This window comes from Pagrus pagrus, assembly GCF_965226575.1.
Source record: "Pagrus pagrus genome assembly, chromosome: 13".
Lineage (NCBI taxonomy): Eukaryota > Metazoa > Chordata > Actinopteri > Spariformes > Sparidae > Pagrus > Pagrus pagrus.
In genome coordinates, this window is record NC_140197.1 from 15,060,862 (window position 1) to 15,076,871 (window position 16,010).

General features: G+C 39.7%; 1 protein-coding gene across 1 annotated transcript; it reads right to left on the reverse strand.

The window, feature by feature from the left end:
• Positions 1 to 407: 407 nt before the first annotated feature.
• Positions 408 to 14,797, reverse strand: slc6a16a (solute carrier family 6 member 16a). The gene is made up of 12 exons (XM_084372056.1): positions 14,598 to 14,797; positions 8,683 to 8,908; positions 8,242 to 8,399; positions 6,737 to 6,863; positions 6,475 to 6,650; positions 6,058 to 6,168; positions 5,660 to 5,901; positions 4,701 to 4,893; positions 2,788 to 2,989; positions 2,224 to 2,383; positions 1,978 to 2,140; positions 408 to 1,659 (listed from the first exon to the last, which is right to left on the reverse strand). The coding sequence occupies exons 1-12, from the start codon at positions 14,598 to 14,600 to the stop codon at positions 1,315 to 1,317; spliced, it is 2,106 nt and encodes a 701-aa protein (XP_084228182.1). The 5' UTR covers positions 14,601 to 14,797; the 3' UTR covers positions 408 to 1,314.
• Positions 14,798 to 16,010: the final 1,213 nt, after the last annotated feature.

Sequence of the window (16,010 nt, forward strand, 5' to 3'; positions counted from 1 at the left end):
TAACCTCAACTACAATTTAGTAAATTCTGATAAACATGTTAAAGGCATCGAATGTACAACAGCATTACTTGGTTTCAAGCCAAGATGATGTGAGTAGCAGTAGCAAAAGTCTTTGATTCAAATAAAGCGATGGTTAAAGCTACTGTGAAAAAAATTACCTTTCCCATTCATCAGTCTGCTGAGCCCTTTAACAATGTCCCAGTCAAAAATGTGAAACATTACCTCAGTAAGGTCCTTCAGCTTCATGCATAATTAGAGAACATCCACAAACATTTCTTTCTTAACCCAAATAAACATGAAAAAAATAATACGTAATGGCCTTATGAATAACATCTGTGATCTTTTGAGAGTGTTAACAGCTTCAGGTTTGACAGATGATGTGCAAATCATAAAAAAGGCACACCCAGTCAGGTTGCTGCCATCTAGAGGTTTATTTAAGTCCTTATCTAGTACAGTACAACATCACTAGACTGAACACATGTAAAAACATTGCCGTGGTCTTATGAGGTAACATGATACAAATATAAAGTAAAATAAAGTTATGTTTCTGACATATTAACAACTGTCATTTCAACACAACAGAAAAATACAAATGCTCAAGTGCACGCGCGCGCGCGCGCGCACACACACACACACACAACACACACACACACACACACACACACACACACACACACACACACACACACACACAGTTCCTCAAGGTACAATGTTTTCATGCAATCTTGACATCCATACTTGACATTTAGCTAAAAATACTCATCATAAAGCCCATTTTTGTCCGTTCTTAATTCACCAGCCACCACCCAACTTACTTATGACTCATACATGAAATAAGGTCGTCAGAAACAATATACAAGACAAGTTTGACATGCTGGTGGCTGGTCAATTTTGTACTATAAAACCTTCCATGAATTATTTGTTTCAACAAATATAGCAGCTTATTCCTTTTTTGCGTATTTGCGATGTTTTTTATTTTCTGAACAGTACAAGTGGTTCAGAAAACAAATAGGAGGGAGGTACAAGGAGGAGATGTAGTTTCATCATTACAGAATCTAAAAAGCTTTTGCTTTGACTGGTAATGCACCTTCAATAATATAAATAGTTAAAAAACCTTTTCAACAATGTAGAGCTTGCTGAGTATGATAAAACCGGTGCAACCCAAAGACTTTTCCTTGGATAAAGAATAATTCTGTTCACAACTGCCCTCTCTTCACTCTGCAATTATTTTTGCAGGGTCTTGCTTGTACACTCTGAGGACCAACTTTTAAACATTTTGTCTTTTCACATACAGCTATCCTCCCACTGCCGTGCTTACACCCCTGTATCTTCTTCCTCATCTTCCTCCTCCTGCTGGGGCAGGAGCCGGTAGTGTTCACTGCCGATCGGCAGGAAGGTAATCCTGGGATGATTCCCGTCTTCCTCAGAAGGGACTTGGTGGTGGGAGTTTGAATCCAGCTGCTCGGTGGAGCTGCACTTTGTGTACAACTCGCGGTGCACCTCCTGGCTGACTGCCTCGTCGGAATGAACATCATGTAGCCTCCGGTTTTTCAACATGGAATGGATGTAGAGAATGGGCACAGGCAAGCTGGCAAAGACTATAAGCATGACAATCATAGCAAGGGCCCAGCCAGGGTACTCAAGAGTCATCTCAGAGGCCTGGAGAGAAGAAGAGGCAGAGCGTGTCAGAGAGAGAAACATGGGCAGGCACAATACTGCTCAAGATTTAAGTGTATTTAATGACTAAATGATTCCTTTAAGAAAACAGGGTCTTTATGGCAGTCAATATTAGCATGTGAATAGATAACATAACATGTGCTTCATCAGCATCAACAGTTTTTGTAATTATTGAGTGCACTTGGGGGATCAATATGGAGAGGTATCTTGGTGTATATGTAACATACATTGTTAACTATACAAAAGGGTACTTTGTGTAACTCTTGTGTGTAGGATAAAAAGCAGTGGTCTACAGCTTACTGTGCTTTGATTCCAGGCTGTGTACGTGGGCCCTTTGAAGACCATGCGCAACAAACTGGCAGCCAGAAGACCAACCATCGCCAGCAAGCAAACATATTTCCACAGGTATTTGTACACCACTGGAGGGCGCCAATTGAGCATTACTTCAATGTCATCCAGGAAGCTGCAGTGATGGAAAATATTTAATATGAGATTTTAAAATAAGAATCATTTTAATAGAGATAAGATGACAGAGAGGTTTCTTACCGATCTGTTCCATAAACCCATGCCACACTGATGGTTTCAAAGATCACTACAATGACTAATGGTAGAGTTGCAGAGTAGTCATCAAACATCGTCACAAAATAGTTGCCAGAGCGCTGAGTGAACAACAGTCCCAGTAAGAACCCCAAAGCACAGCTGGACACTGAGAAACAAATAAGAAGGCAGACAGTGTTAGAAAATAGAAGTTAGCTGAGCAAACATGGTGTATTTCTGATATGATCTAAAAGACAGAAATCTTAGGTTTACATCTTGTTGGAGTATTTCTATTTTCAAATACTGGCATTAATGATTAGTATTGTCTGCCCCAGATCTTTTCTCCAAGCTTCAAACTATTATCAACAGCTATGAAAGAGGCAATAGATTACTGAATTTTAACAAAAGTAAAAATGCAGCCATTGCTGTACATATATATCAAAATGTCCTGCCTACAGAGAAATATTTCTACATAATAAATCAATTAAACCACATATGTCTGGACAAGAATCATTTAAACAAAAATTGTGCCTGTAGTACAAAGCATCACTTGTGTTGATGCATGTGTGTTACCAGTAAGTAGGGTCCGGTGGCGCCCAAGGAGGCTAAAATTGTCCATGAGAGGTGTGAGGATTCCCTGCATGGTCCCAAACATGGTGCTGAGGCCCAAGTTGAGCAGCATCAGGAAAAACAGTGCGGACCAGAAGGGGCTGGCAGGGAAAAGGGCCATCACCTCGGTGAATGCTATGAATGCCAGGCCTGTGCCTTCAACACCCTGCACAGAAAGGGATTGTGAGATACAATGAGGTCATCTTTGAACTCTTTACTAGATCATGTGTAATGGTGTAGTATATGATGCGTTGGAACAAGATTTTCAAGCATCCATTTAAAACAGACAAACATACAAACAAAGAACCAACCAAACAAACAAACAAACCCAAAACCTCATATTTCTATATGTTGTTTTTGTACTCATTTTTTTGTACGCATTTGTGTATATAATGTGTGTGTATGTGTTTAGTCTGTTAAAGGGGAAAATTTTGAGTCTTAAAAAAAAAAAACACCTAGCGCAGGACGGGTAGAGGTACCTGAACACAACATTTTATAAATGTTGACTGAAGAAACTTGTATTTGCCTGCTCCATGCACTGTTTTCCAATATAACAAATAATAGCACCATAATAGAAGCATGGCTGTAGTAGTTCTCTGCAGTAGGGGGTGAGGAATTTTTTTCACTACTCTACCGCGGCCTCTAAGCCACTGTGCTACTTCATTTCATGCTGCGCTAAGTCACATTTAAAACTACATCTCAAACTGCTTTGCACATTCATGGTAGATCAAAATCTACAAATCCGGTCGAAGAATTCGTAATATAAGCTCACTGTGGTACATTCTTGAAAAAATACACATTTCAGTACGACAATATACTCCTCCCGTACTTCTATTTTTGTAGTATATTATTTTTTGACAAAACAATAAACACTGTTAGATAACATGACTTTGAGCCCCCCTTGCTCTGTTTCTTTAGTTTCTCCTTTCCCTCCTCCATCACAGCTTGCTTCCATCTCTCCTGGACACCTACTGGATACACTGTCCCATACGTTTTCCTCCTCTTGCCAGTTGGATACTTTATGGTACCTCACAGATTACTCAGGGAGTCCTGGGAACCTCAGCACTCCACCTACTTACTATTGTTATTGAAATGTTCACCCTCCTGATTTTTCTTTTAAGCAAGCCAGTGCCATGCACCTCATTAAGCAACCCGTGGTGATCCTTTTCTCTTTCAAAAATGTGTTCTCGAAACAGTAGCTGCATCAAAACTTTTCCTGGTACCTGATGGATGAAACAGCTTCTTGAACCTCAGATTTTCTCCAGTTGCTACATGACAGGCCTGATTCGACACCAATCGCCAGTCCATATTACTAGATATTGCTGCATGACCACTCTTCTACTCAAGTTTGTGTGTCGCTCACTAACATTTCACTTAAACCGTCTATGCAAGGGTGATCTAGGCTTCCATGACTATATTCACCTACACCTACATTACAAGTCAGATCGGTTTAAAAATAAAACTGCTTAAAGCTAGAGTTGGTCATTTTTTTATCAGCATCTTCTATTATATTTGTTGGAACTCTCTCGACATGCAGACAGCAATCAAAATTTACAATGCACTGACAAAAAAAATAAAAAACATTCTGGTATCTGTGGCCGTTGCCGGGCAAGATAGCGTTTTTGGTGGGGGGGGATTTTTTCAGTTGCATACTTTCAAAATCTAGTGTTACCAATGTTTCCAACTCCAGCTTTAATTTCATGCTCATAATTGTTTTAACTATATACTTTGATTTGTTTGTTTGACTGTTTTTGAGATTCTTGTCATCTGGTTATATCTCTTTGTGAAGAATGTGATGATTATGTCTTGATATATGTATAAAGCGTAAAGAAAGTTTAAACAGTAACATAAACATTAAAATTATATCTCAAGGATACCTTCTTCATTTCCTCCTCCAGACTGCAGTCAGTGATGTTAGGACCCACCATGGTGCCATGGTGAGCGTACCACTCTCTGTATACAGCCAAAGACACAGAGCTTGGATCTGTCGCGTTGATCCAAGGCCAACCAGAAGGAACCGAGTGCTGTTTAGATTCAGTGGGCATCATGAGGTTTAGGATACCAAGATTTCTGCAAGAAGTTAGAATAAAAATATAAAATTAAGAAAGGTGATGTCCGCCATGAAAATGTGCTTCAATAGTATTAATAATTGTTATTGTTAACTATTAGGAACCAACTAAAATATCATGGATTATTGCACAATTATTGCACGATAGGGATGCACGAAAATATTGGCACATCATCGGCATCAGTCAATAAAAGCTTTAAAATAATATATTTGCATAGGCCAGAAATGATCATTTCTACTGATATGACAGGCTGATTAGATGATGCTTTAATTATGCATACGTGTATGCAGTGCAAACTGTTGACCAAGTTGTTTTCTAATTTTGCCCAGTGAATGTGTACGTTTTGAAAAGCACTGTATGTCTGCATAAAAATAATGGCATATTGGACATGGCAAAAATCCAATATCGTGCATCCCTATTGTTTAACATTCTAGCCTTAGATGCTCTTATACTGTTGTTTTTCATCAATATTTGCTCGTTAGTGCATGAGTGTTTCTCTTCAATACTTTTGTCAAATTACTGCATAACTGATTTCTTACATTTAACGATCAACTGCAAATGTGCCTGAATTGGATACATATTTAAAACAAGAACATGTTTTTTTTGGACTTTGGAATTCTGTTTATTTGGTGTGTTGCAATTAAGAAAATCATAAGTGCTTATGTGACAGTATTTATTTTGCCAGCATTAGAAATTATATTGTTATTAATTGACCAATACTATCAATACCAGTACTAATATTCACACAAACATGCACACATCCATACTCAGTCACACAGCGCAGTGCGATGTTCTTGGCACGGAAACCCAGCACGACGAAAACCACTAGAGAGGCCAGCACGGACGTCATAAAGTTGATGCAGGAGACCATCAGTGCGTCCCTGTGGCAGTTGTTGTTGACTGGATTGTAGGAGGAATATGCAATGACGGAGCCATAGCCCAGTCCAAGGGCAAAAAACACTTGAGTAGCAGCCTGCCGCCACACTTGCACACTACCCCAGATTTCCAGCTGAAAACCATCACATAATAAAGTCTCATCAAGTCTGAATTATTGTAAGGGTTACCAAACTTCGAAAATATCCTCTTAAAACTCTCTGAACATTTTATTAAGCAATCATCAGAAAAAAATGAAAATTAAGAGAAATGTAATGAAATGTGTGCTTACTCTAGGATAAAACATATAGGTGATACCGTCCATCGCGCCGTCCAACATCAACCCTCTGATGAGGAAAATAAAGAGCACCACATAGGGAAAGACTGAGGAAAAGTACATCACCTAAGAAAAAGAAAAGAAAAGAATGGATGACTTCAGTGCCAAAATTTTTCAAAGGAATGGTTTGACATTTTGGGAAATACACTTACTTGTTTTCTGGCAGAGAGTTAAATGAAAAGATTGATATCACACTCGTGTCTGTCCACCACAGATGAAGTAATGGACAGCTAGTTAGTTTAGCTTAGCATACAGAGTGGAAACAGAGGGACAAAGCTAGCCTGGGTTTGTCAGAGGGTAACAAAAACTGCCTAGCAGCCATTTGACAGGAGCTATGTTGCAATCTGAGGTGACAAAAAAAGGCTATCATACCTTTGCAGAAGACTTGATGCCCTTGATCATAGCCAAGGAGACAATTGCCCAAGCGGCCAATAAACAGCCTGTCATGATGGGGTTGAACTCTCCAGATTCTTGGATGGAATTTGTGATGTTAAGGGCTTTCCGAAACCAGAAATACGACGTTGGGGAAGAGCTTGCACATTCTTTCACTGTTAATTGAGTAAAGACAAATCTAAAGACATTGGCCTGGCATCTATTGTATGTGATGTGTCATTTTGATGAGTAATTGAAGTACCTGTGTCATTGGTTGTTACATCAATTGGACACTGCTGCCATGGCAGAGGATACTGAAAAGAATTACCCATGTAGAACAGGCTCCAAGCAATGATAACATTGTAGTAAAGAGCCACGTAGAAACAGACCTAGAGGAGAAAAACAGGGTTCATGAACCATTTATGTAACAAATTATCAATATTTACATAGCATGTCCTTGAGATGTACAGTATAGGAAACAGTATGTGCTGAGCTTATATGAAAGTTATATAAGCCCCCCGGGGACAAAAGTTTTTTGAATTGAATTGTTTCAAGGCCAAAAATGCTTTTTCTAATTTATGCATGTGAAACCCAAACATTATTTAGTTATCATTGGTAGAAGAAGGAAAAGTACTAATACCACAGTGTAGAAATACTCTGTCACAAGCAAAAGTATAGCAAGTAAGTATAGCATGAAAATATACTAATAGTGCCTAAAGTAAAAGTACTTATTATGCAGAATGGCCCCTTTCAGAATAACTTATGTTGCTGAATTATAATCATTGATGCATGAATGTGTTCATCACTTTAATGTCAGTAGTTAATTAACATAATTAATAAGTTGATTTATATTTTGTATTATTAATCTCAATCATAAAGTGACAAGTAACTGAAGTAATTAAATGTAGCGGAGTAGAAAGGAGCAGAAAATAAAAATGTAAAAGTAAGAAAGAGTTTTTCTCAAATACAGCACTTCAGTAAATATACTTAAGTTACTTTCCACCGCCGTAAGTTATTAATAAGCTGGTATGCTAAAAGCGTAGTGAATTGTGACACTGACATTGACATAAAGAGCGATGAGGCTTCTAGGAAAAAAATAAGTTAAAAAAAGCTTGGGCATTTAAGCATACAAGTATACGCCTGTACGCTGTAGAGTATGTACACAGAAAGTTCTTGTCTACTCAGTGTTTGCCTTGTCCGTCTGTAGAGAAAAGTGTTGCGCAACAAACTGCCAGCACTACAGAGCACTGCCCTCTCACATTACAGCATGGCGGGATGTCATCGTCCTTTCTTAAGTATACACACAGTGTAGCAAGTAGTAAAAGGAAAGGTGTTTACAGAAGGGTAAGAAAAGAGGTAGTACATGCAATGGCTTTTTAATGAGAGGAGTGGAAGTAAACATTCAATCTTGTGAATGTCTTTATTATGGGGCTCACATTAAAATGACTGATAATGGCTCTATTTTTGAAACCCAAACATGTAAAGCCAGCCAGCTTACAAACCACAGCAGCCTGGCCGAGATACTATGAGTAATCACTTTGCTGACGTGTGTGTAAACATCAATCTTTTTTTCAGAACAGTGCTCATAGTTAAGGTGCCTTTCAGAATACAGGATGGAAAGGGATTTTATTGCTTCCTCATTTTAGGCTTTTATTTGCCAAACTAACATATAATTCAAAGTCTGACTTTTTGGACAAACACCAACAGTTTGATCCAAAAGCCCAGAAAAAAATATTGTACACAAATACTGAATCTATAAATCCTTACCATGCAGCTGGAGTAACCGATCCCTGCCAGCTTTGGGGAGATGTGTTTCCAAACACCGATGCTGCCCTGGCGAATGCTTTGGCCAGCTGCCAGCTCCATAAAAAACAGTGGAACTCCCACAATCAGTAAAAGAAAAACATACAGCAGCATGAAGGCCCCTGGAAGGAAGGAGAGGAGAAGAAGGAAGGAAAGAGGATTTAAAAACATGACGCCGTACAAACACACACCTAACTTATTTAACTTTGTACACCCCTTCACATCTATTTTATTATTTTGCTTGCCTCATTTCGATTTCTGAATAATTTGTCTTTTTCGCTGTGTTTTCCAGCATCAAAATTCCCAAATAAAAAGTTGTCCGCTGCTGGTTTCAAGAGAGTTACCGTGATGATCAGTCAAAACCACTGAGTGGAAACGTACAGTTCTTTCTTTTCAGACACTCACCTCCTCCATTTTGGTGGCAAAGGTATGGGAACCTCCACACATTCCCTAGGCCCACACTGAACCCCACCTGGGCCAACACATACTGGATCTTAGAGTCCCATGCTGGCCGGTCTTCATCAGATGTCTCAGCTCTCAGATCTGGAGTTATGCTTGTCAGCTGAGTTTCCGACTGGCCCTCGCCAAGCCAGGCTCTGTCCTCATTGCTGTCCAGTGGAGGTTTCTCCATCTTGTCATGAACAAAAAAGAACAAGAGGGAAAAGACACTAAAATGATAATCAGTTGGTAATGTTTCTTATTGGCATGAACAGTCCAGTTAAAACAATTTTCCACCCACACCTGCAAAAAAACAACGTGTGTAAGGTTTTCAGTCTATAACAATATGCAAGGAGTAAAGTGTACAGGGGACGGACTTAAGACCACTGAGAGTTTAGAGGAGGAAATGAGCATGTGTGTGCTAAACTCTGGCCTCCACTCTGCCATGTGAAAACACAACAGTAAGACATGCTGTAATTTATGCAGCACTCCAAATTCATTAATTAACAAGGATCTGCTCCATATGGGTAAAAACTGAGACTCCGACATGCTGTTTGTACACTGTAATGCCTGAATAGAACTAAAATATTGTCATGAAATCAATATTGTTGGCATTTCAGCAATAGCTATCCAGTGTATTACATTCTGTAATAACCTCCCTCTTTAGTAGTTTTCATTGTTAGTGGCGGGGTCCGCCATTCCCACACTGGATTTAAATAACAAGCCTTTGATCCAACGTTACCGTTTTTATTTATGTTATTATGTTTTCGGGTTGTTTCTCGTGACAGCCATGTATCAGGAATGTCTTGAGGGAAACTTTTCAATATTGGCACAAACGTCCACTTGGACTCAAGTAAGAAGTGACATTACAAACATGTTTTTAGCCATAACTCAAGAATTGATATGCTTATCACAAATGTCTGATAGAACAAAATGATGAAGTGATGACATTTCACATCCAAAGGAACAAAGGTCAACTTCGCTGTGACATCATAATGCTCTACAAAAACACTTTTCTGGTAATTACTCAATGACATAACTCGGGAATAGAGGGGGCGATGGGGATCACATTTCATATCAAGCTGGATACTGAATCGGTGACACTAATATTGGTTGCACACCTTGAAACAGTGGTGATTATATAGATCTTCTGTGCTGCCGGCTTGAAGATCTGTGTGAAGCATCCATGTTTTAGATTTTGTGGCCTCTTTGCAGCAACATCCACATTTGCATCCAAGCATTGTCTCAGGGCTACAAGTGTGTGTCCTATCTGAATCAGCTTTACTGGCCAAGTATGAGAACACATACAAGGAACTTGTCTGTTTTTTGTCTCTCTCAATGAACTCACACACTAGTTGACATATAGCAGTAGTCCACAACCAGCTCATTGGTTTTGCTGATACTGAGCATGTCAGTTGATTGTCGTTGCACCATGTGACTCCATCAGTCCTCTGTTCTCCTCTGTAAAAATAGTCTCCAAGTGAGGACAGCGTGTTTTTCACTGGAATCATGCATGCCATTATAGTATATTATTCCTTCTATGTCTTCACTGCACATATGAGTCTGGACAGACATGGATGTAAACAGCAACTTGACTGGTGTATGGAGGCACACGACCGTGAGGTGGTTATTGTAGTTAATTCTATTTTAAGCGTCACTCTCCCCAGCCGCATCAGAGCTGTGTTAAGTAACTGTGTAAGTAAACCCAACTTTACCTACTGCTGCTGATTCACATTGAAACCATTCTCTAAACTAACTCGGGGTGGCTTTTATTGTGAAATAGACATAGAAAATACAATGAATTTGTCACAACGTTATCTGTATTAGGTGATCACTAGGCAACATTTCCAAGAGACAGACTATTTTAAACCACTAGCCTACTGTGGTTTGTTCTATGAAAATGTATATGATGAGAAGATGATTCCATTGTCTGAATTATCTGCTACTTGAAGGACTGGTGTGTAGGATTTAGGAGGATCTATAGCAGAAATGGACAATAATGCTCATAATTATGTTTTCATTGGTGTAAAATTACCTGAAACTCAGAATCTTTGTGTTTTTTCCCCCTAGAACGAACCTTTTATATCTACAGAGGTGGCAGGTCCTCTTCTACTAAATCCCCATGTTGCACCACCATGTTTCTACAGTAGCCGAGAACGGACAAACCTAACACTCTTGAGAGGGTCTTTCACGTGTATCTTTTTTTTGCATTTGTAGCAACCACCGTAAGGGAGGGTTAGGCGACGGTCATTCAACTGGTTGCGATCTTCACCCTCACTGCTACTGTAGATACCAGTCAGTCCTACACACTGGAAGTTTAGCTTACACAAATGCACAGAAAACACCAATGCTTGGTTTCACTGTTCAGCAAGAATATTGAAACCCTCTCTGCAAAAGAGTGTCAGATCACCAGACAATGCTTAAACTACACACTCTCACCAACTAGGCTAAGTTAGGTCAGATGAGTGGGCAAGATCCAAAATGGATCGACATGAGCCAAACTGGCTTAGGTCATGACGCATCTAGCTGGATGATTTGTATACTCCACTGCTGGTATCAGCTGGTGAGAATGGAAAATTACAAGAGAGCTATGCCCCAGAAAAGTTTGTGGCTGGTCAAGACACATGGCCACATAAGTCAGGTGATTTCAGAAATATGTATACACACATGCACAGGGGAGAGTGAGACAGTGATAAAAATATGCATGTGCACACAAATAGAGAGGAGGGGAAAAGTGGGAAGAGCAGTAGCCACTAGGCAGAACTTTGGGTGAAGGTGGGATAGTCTTGGGTGACATGTGGGCGGGAGAACCCAGCGGGAGGTGTTAGGTTCGCATGTTCACATTGGTTCACGCTGTGGGTGGTGCTGAGGTGCAAGGGTGGACCACGTTGTAGATATAGTTGGCAACAAGGCAGGAGAGAAGCTCTTCCAATTATTTCAACATTTGAAAGACCCATTGATTATGGACCAAAACAGACTTTTGCTGTAGTAATGCTGTCTTAAATACCGTCCAACAATTAAGTTCGTAACTGGTTGCAGCACTAGTCACCTCCAGATTCAGTTTACCTTGGGTTGTGATTCGTCAAGGTTACCTGAACCTGATTTAATTGTATTACTGTATTGTGAACTGATAAAGTCTGCTGACAGAAAGCTATCAGATCTGTGAGTAACCTTGGTGGTGTACACTTTTTCCTTTGAAAGAAAAAAGGCCCCTTCAAAACAATGAAAGTACCAGCCTAATCACAAAATGTTAATACTGTCCTTGACATGGGCCTGTATATAACTGCAAATACAGCTAAGTGCTCAGTCAGTTGTATGAGTCTGGAAATTTCAGTGCAACCTTAAGCTCTTAACGACACAGCAACTCTGTGATAGGTCTCTTTGTAGATTGTCAATAAGGAATCAATTAGCACACAGTAGTCGTTTTGCTTAAAAGTAAGATTTTTTTTTTTTTAATCTTAACTTTTAACACATCTTCAAAAGAAGAGAGAAAATACTGCTGATTATTCTTCAGTTGTGGGCCTTCCTCCAATCTTCTGCAAAATAACTTCTGTATATTTATCTCTTTCTCCTTGGCTAATCTTAAATTATCTTCTTGCATCACACCCCCCTTCCACCAGCACAAACAGAGCGATTGTACATTTTTGGTCAGCCCAGGTCTATCTCTGGGTTCAGATGGGAACCACAGGCGACAGGCAACCACACTCACTGAACAGATATAGCGAATGTGCAAAAGCATGCAGCAGTGGTCCAACCTTGCAATCTAATCTCTGAAAACACCTTTGTTTTGTTATATATTTATAGATAATTAACTGAAACATTTTAGAAGTATTTGTGCAAATATAGTTACACTGGATCACATCTCCAATAATGCTGAATATTACTGATTGTTTGCTTTAAAGTTGATTTGATGATGATTTGATTTTAACGTTAATTTTACTAACTCTCAAGGTATTAACAAAATACTTTATTTGTCCCTTCAGGGGCAAATCAAGGCAAGCCAGCCTGCCAACAGCACTCATTTACACACATAAATAACCAATCTAAAAATACACGTTAGGTAATGTTGATGTTAGAAGTAGTTTAACAGCAGCGGCCAGTCAATAGCTGGCCAACAATATCCAACACCGCTCAAGGCACATATTATATGAAACAATGTAAAGAGTCAAAAGCGCATAATAATTTATCATATAAGAGTTTTACATTACCGACATGTTTAACTGTGGTACTGTGGGATATGCGATTTACCTTTCCTTATGTAGTCTTGTCCCTTAATTTTAATCCACAATTTGTTCCTAAAATGTACATTAATCATTCTAAAGTGACCATTAAACAGTAAAGTACTGAAGAGGACAGAAATAGAAGAAAATTGTTCAACTTGAGTATAAAACCAAAAAGTGGCAAAAATACTTTGTCACACATATGTGAAATGTAAAGGACTTTGCAAACGCCACAACCTTCCACAAACCGACAGAACAAAGATCCTTTCATGTATGCAATTTTACGTGTTGATGTCGTGTTTGAAAAGGAGCCATTTTTTGCTGTAATGTCTCCTAGGCGACCTGCCTACTCGGAACGAAGTGGCATTTCTGTAATGCTTTCACCTTGACTCAAGAGTATATTAAACACTCATTGGACTCAATTGCACTCATGACCCGATCAGGTTGCCATACATGTTCAACTTCCATCCGAACCAGCTGCTCCATGATGAAGATCAGATAGCAAAACAGGAAACAAGAAACACGAGCCAAAACCAAATTGTAATGTCTTGTCAACCTTTATGATGTTGTGTCAGTACTTGAAAAGAGTAGCTCATCAGATCTATTGCCGTGCTAGGGGAATACGATTTACACACAAAAAAAACACAAAGAGGGAGACCACTAACACAGTAAATTACAGCTGTGGCGCAGCTGCAGAATGGAGGCAGCATATTATCAGCTTATATCATTCAAAAGATCATTCGAGTTGATTTCGTTCTCTACCTGCCATATTTGAGTGCTGGAATTGTATGTAAGCATACATTTAATGAATGCGAAAGGGCCAACACCCTGCACAGGTATACACTTGCAAATACGCATATGATACGCTTCCCCCAACACACTCACACAACCCATATTGCATAACCTGACTAGCCATCAATCATGAATAAACACACATTTTCCCCTTTTCAGTGTAGCTTTTTGACTATGGGATACGATGGAAAAAAAGCTCAGCGTACAGAACGTTTTATTATACATTTGCCAAAGATCTACTGGCTACAGTGCAGCAGGGCTGTAGGTTTGTGTGCACATCACTGATGTGTTGGCTCTGTACTCCATCATATGTGATTTACAATGAAACAATGGCTATGAGGTGAAAGTGATGCCTTTTCAGCTTTCACTTAAGGGTGTTTACATCCACATCAGATCAATGTATAGGAATTGCTTTCAATTTTGTGTCCCAAAATTAAGTCACTAAACGTTCAGAATTAACATAAAAAGACATACAATTCAATATTTACACAGTATAGTATTGTTGTTTATGCACATTTTATTGCACAGCTGTCATGCACAGATGCATTGACAGTTGCTGAAGTGTGTGAAACTCTGAGCAGCAAAAGTAATCCTGTGAACAAAATGCACAGAAAATCAGCTGCATAGAGGAGATTATCCAAAGTGAGCCAAACCACAGCCTTAAAGCCTATTCATGACTGCTTAAGTAACGGACACAGAGGTACAGCTGTTAACGGTAAATTACACAACCTATAAGTCAGAAACTTTCCCAGAGAGAAAAAGAAAAGGGCAGTTAATAACAGCAAGAAGTGAACAATGAGAGCAATTAGTCATTAGAGCTCATAGAGTCACGTTATTAAAGTGCAGATCGACGGTGAGTTGTGGACATACCATGCTGACAGCACGGTCCAAGAGAGGAGTAGAGTTTCCAGTAGTCCTGGTGTTGGTTTCTCTGCACGTCCCTCTTCGCCCCTCTCTGACAAGACAACTTTTGAAAACTTTTGATAAAAGACAAACTAATGTAACTTGCGCAGAGAGAGAAAAGGTCTCGACCCGTTAGTTTTGACAAGTTGTGGCCACGTTTTTTATTGTGGGAACTGGCTGTGTCGTCGCCAACCAAAGAAGACATGAAGCAGAAGTCAGTGCAACTGGAGCCAATGGGAGGACCGAGGGGGCTGAACGGCCCTTCCCCAAATCGTTCAACGGGGCTGGACGACGAAGGAGTACACACAGCTGAGGCTTGTGTGTGTGTGTGTGTGTGTGTGTGTGTGTGTGTGTTGTAGTTTCACAGGAGGAATGGGACTGTGCTAATGTGCTTACTGCTCTAAACAACATTTCTATAAGCTGTCGTTTGCGAAAAATGTAGGCCGCCGATTGTAAGTGCGCCCGTATTCGTGCAATTGGGGTACAGGCGCTGATTGCATCGTTAGTACAGGTCAATTTAAGGGTCGGCCACGGAGCGCAGAACAAAAATGCGCTGGCTGTCTGCACCTAATGAGCCCCCAATTAACTCCCAATTAACTCCGAGCAGCTCAAGCAATCAGCGCCCTCATTGGTTGTTTCTGTTTTCTTTCGAGGCCTATCAAAAACAAAATATTTGTCCAGAGTGGTAAGTTTTTGATGGGGAGGTGTATGGATTAACTAACCCAATCGTACAGTTTGTATGTAAAATCCTAAACTGCACAGATAAAATATAGGGGAGTCTGGAGAGTGTGCAGTCATATGTAGTAACTTAGTAGCTGAGCAAGACAAGTTAGTAGTAGATTCTCAGCCACCTGTTGGTTGACAAATATAAAGCCTACTCCCCCTCATGGAACAAATGTGCCAGTGTGACCCTGCATCCACCTTATGGATTCCTGAAGGTTATGGTTCCTGAGGTATGGGGTGGTAAAATGGTAAATCTGCATGCTTTCTGATGATACAGGCAACTTGTGATGAAGAAAATGCTTTGAATTTGATTTAAAGGAACACTTTTCTACTAAATGCAAAATGGGCAGGTATGGGGGTGTCCCCTCTTTCCTCCAGTGTAAGTCACTGGAACTGAATTGCACATCTACTGTTGGGATGCAGATTATAAGTGTCCTTTGACAAGTCAAAGCTCGGAATGAATGCAAGGCTCAAGGCAGTACAGTAAATCCTGAGCTAATTGTAGAGGTCAGCTGAAAAGCTCTTAGGCTGAGATAAGACCCGTTGTTGCTCAAAATTATGTGTATCATATCAACAGTGAGAAATATATATAAATGAATGTAACTCTTTTTTTGTAGAATTATTTTAACGTATAAAAATGTGATTTCACAAGACTAC

What these genes read in the sequence shown, in the direction of transcription:
- slc6a16a (XM_084372056.1), bottom strand. An exon ending in CCTATATGTTTTATCCTAGA is followed by an intron (nt 5,902 to 6,057) that starts GTAAGCACACAT and finishes GATGGTTTTCAG; the next exon opens with CTGGAAATCTGGGGTAGTGT. An exon ending in CAGCCTGGAATCAAAGCACA is followed by an intron (nt 1,660 to 1,977) that starts GTAAGCTGTAGA and finishes TCTTCTCTCCAG; the next exon opens with GCCTCTGAGATGACTCTTGA.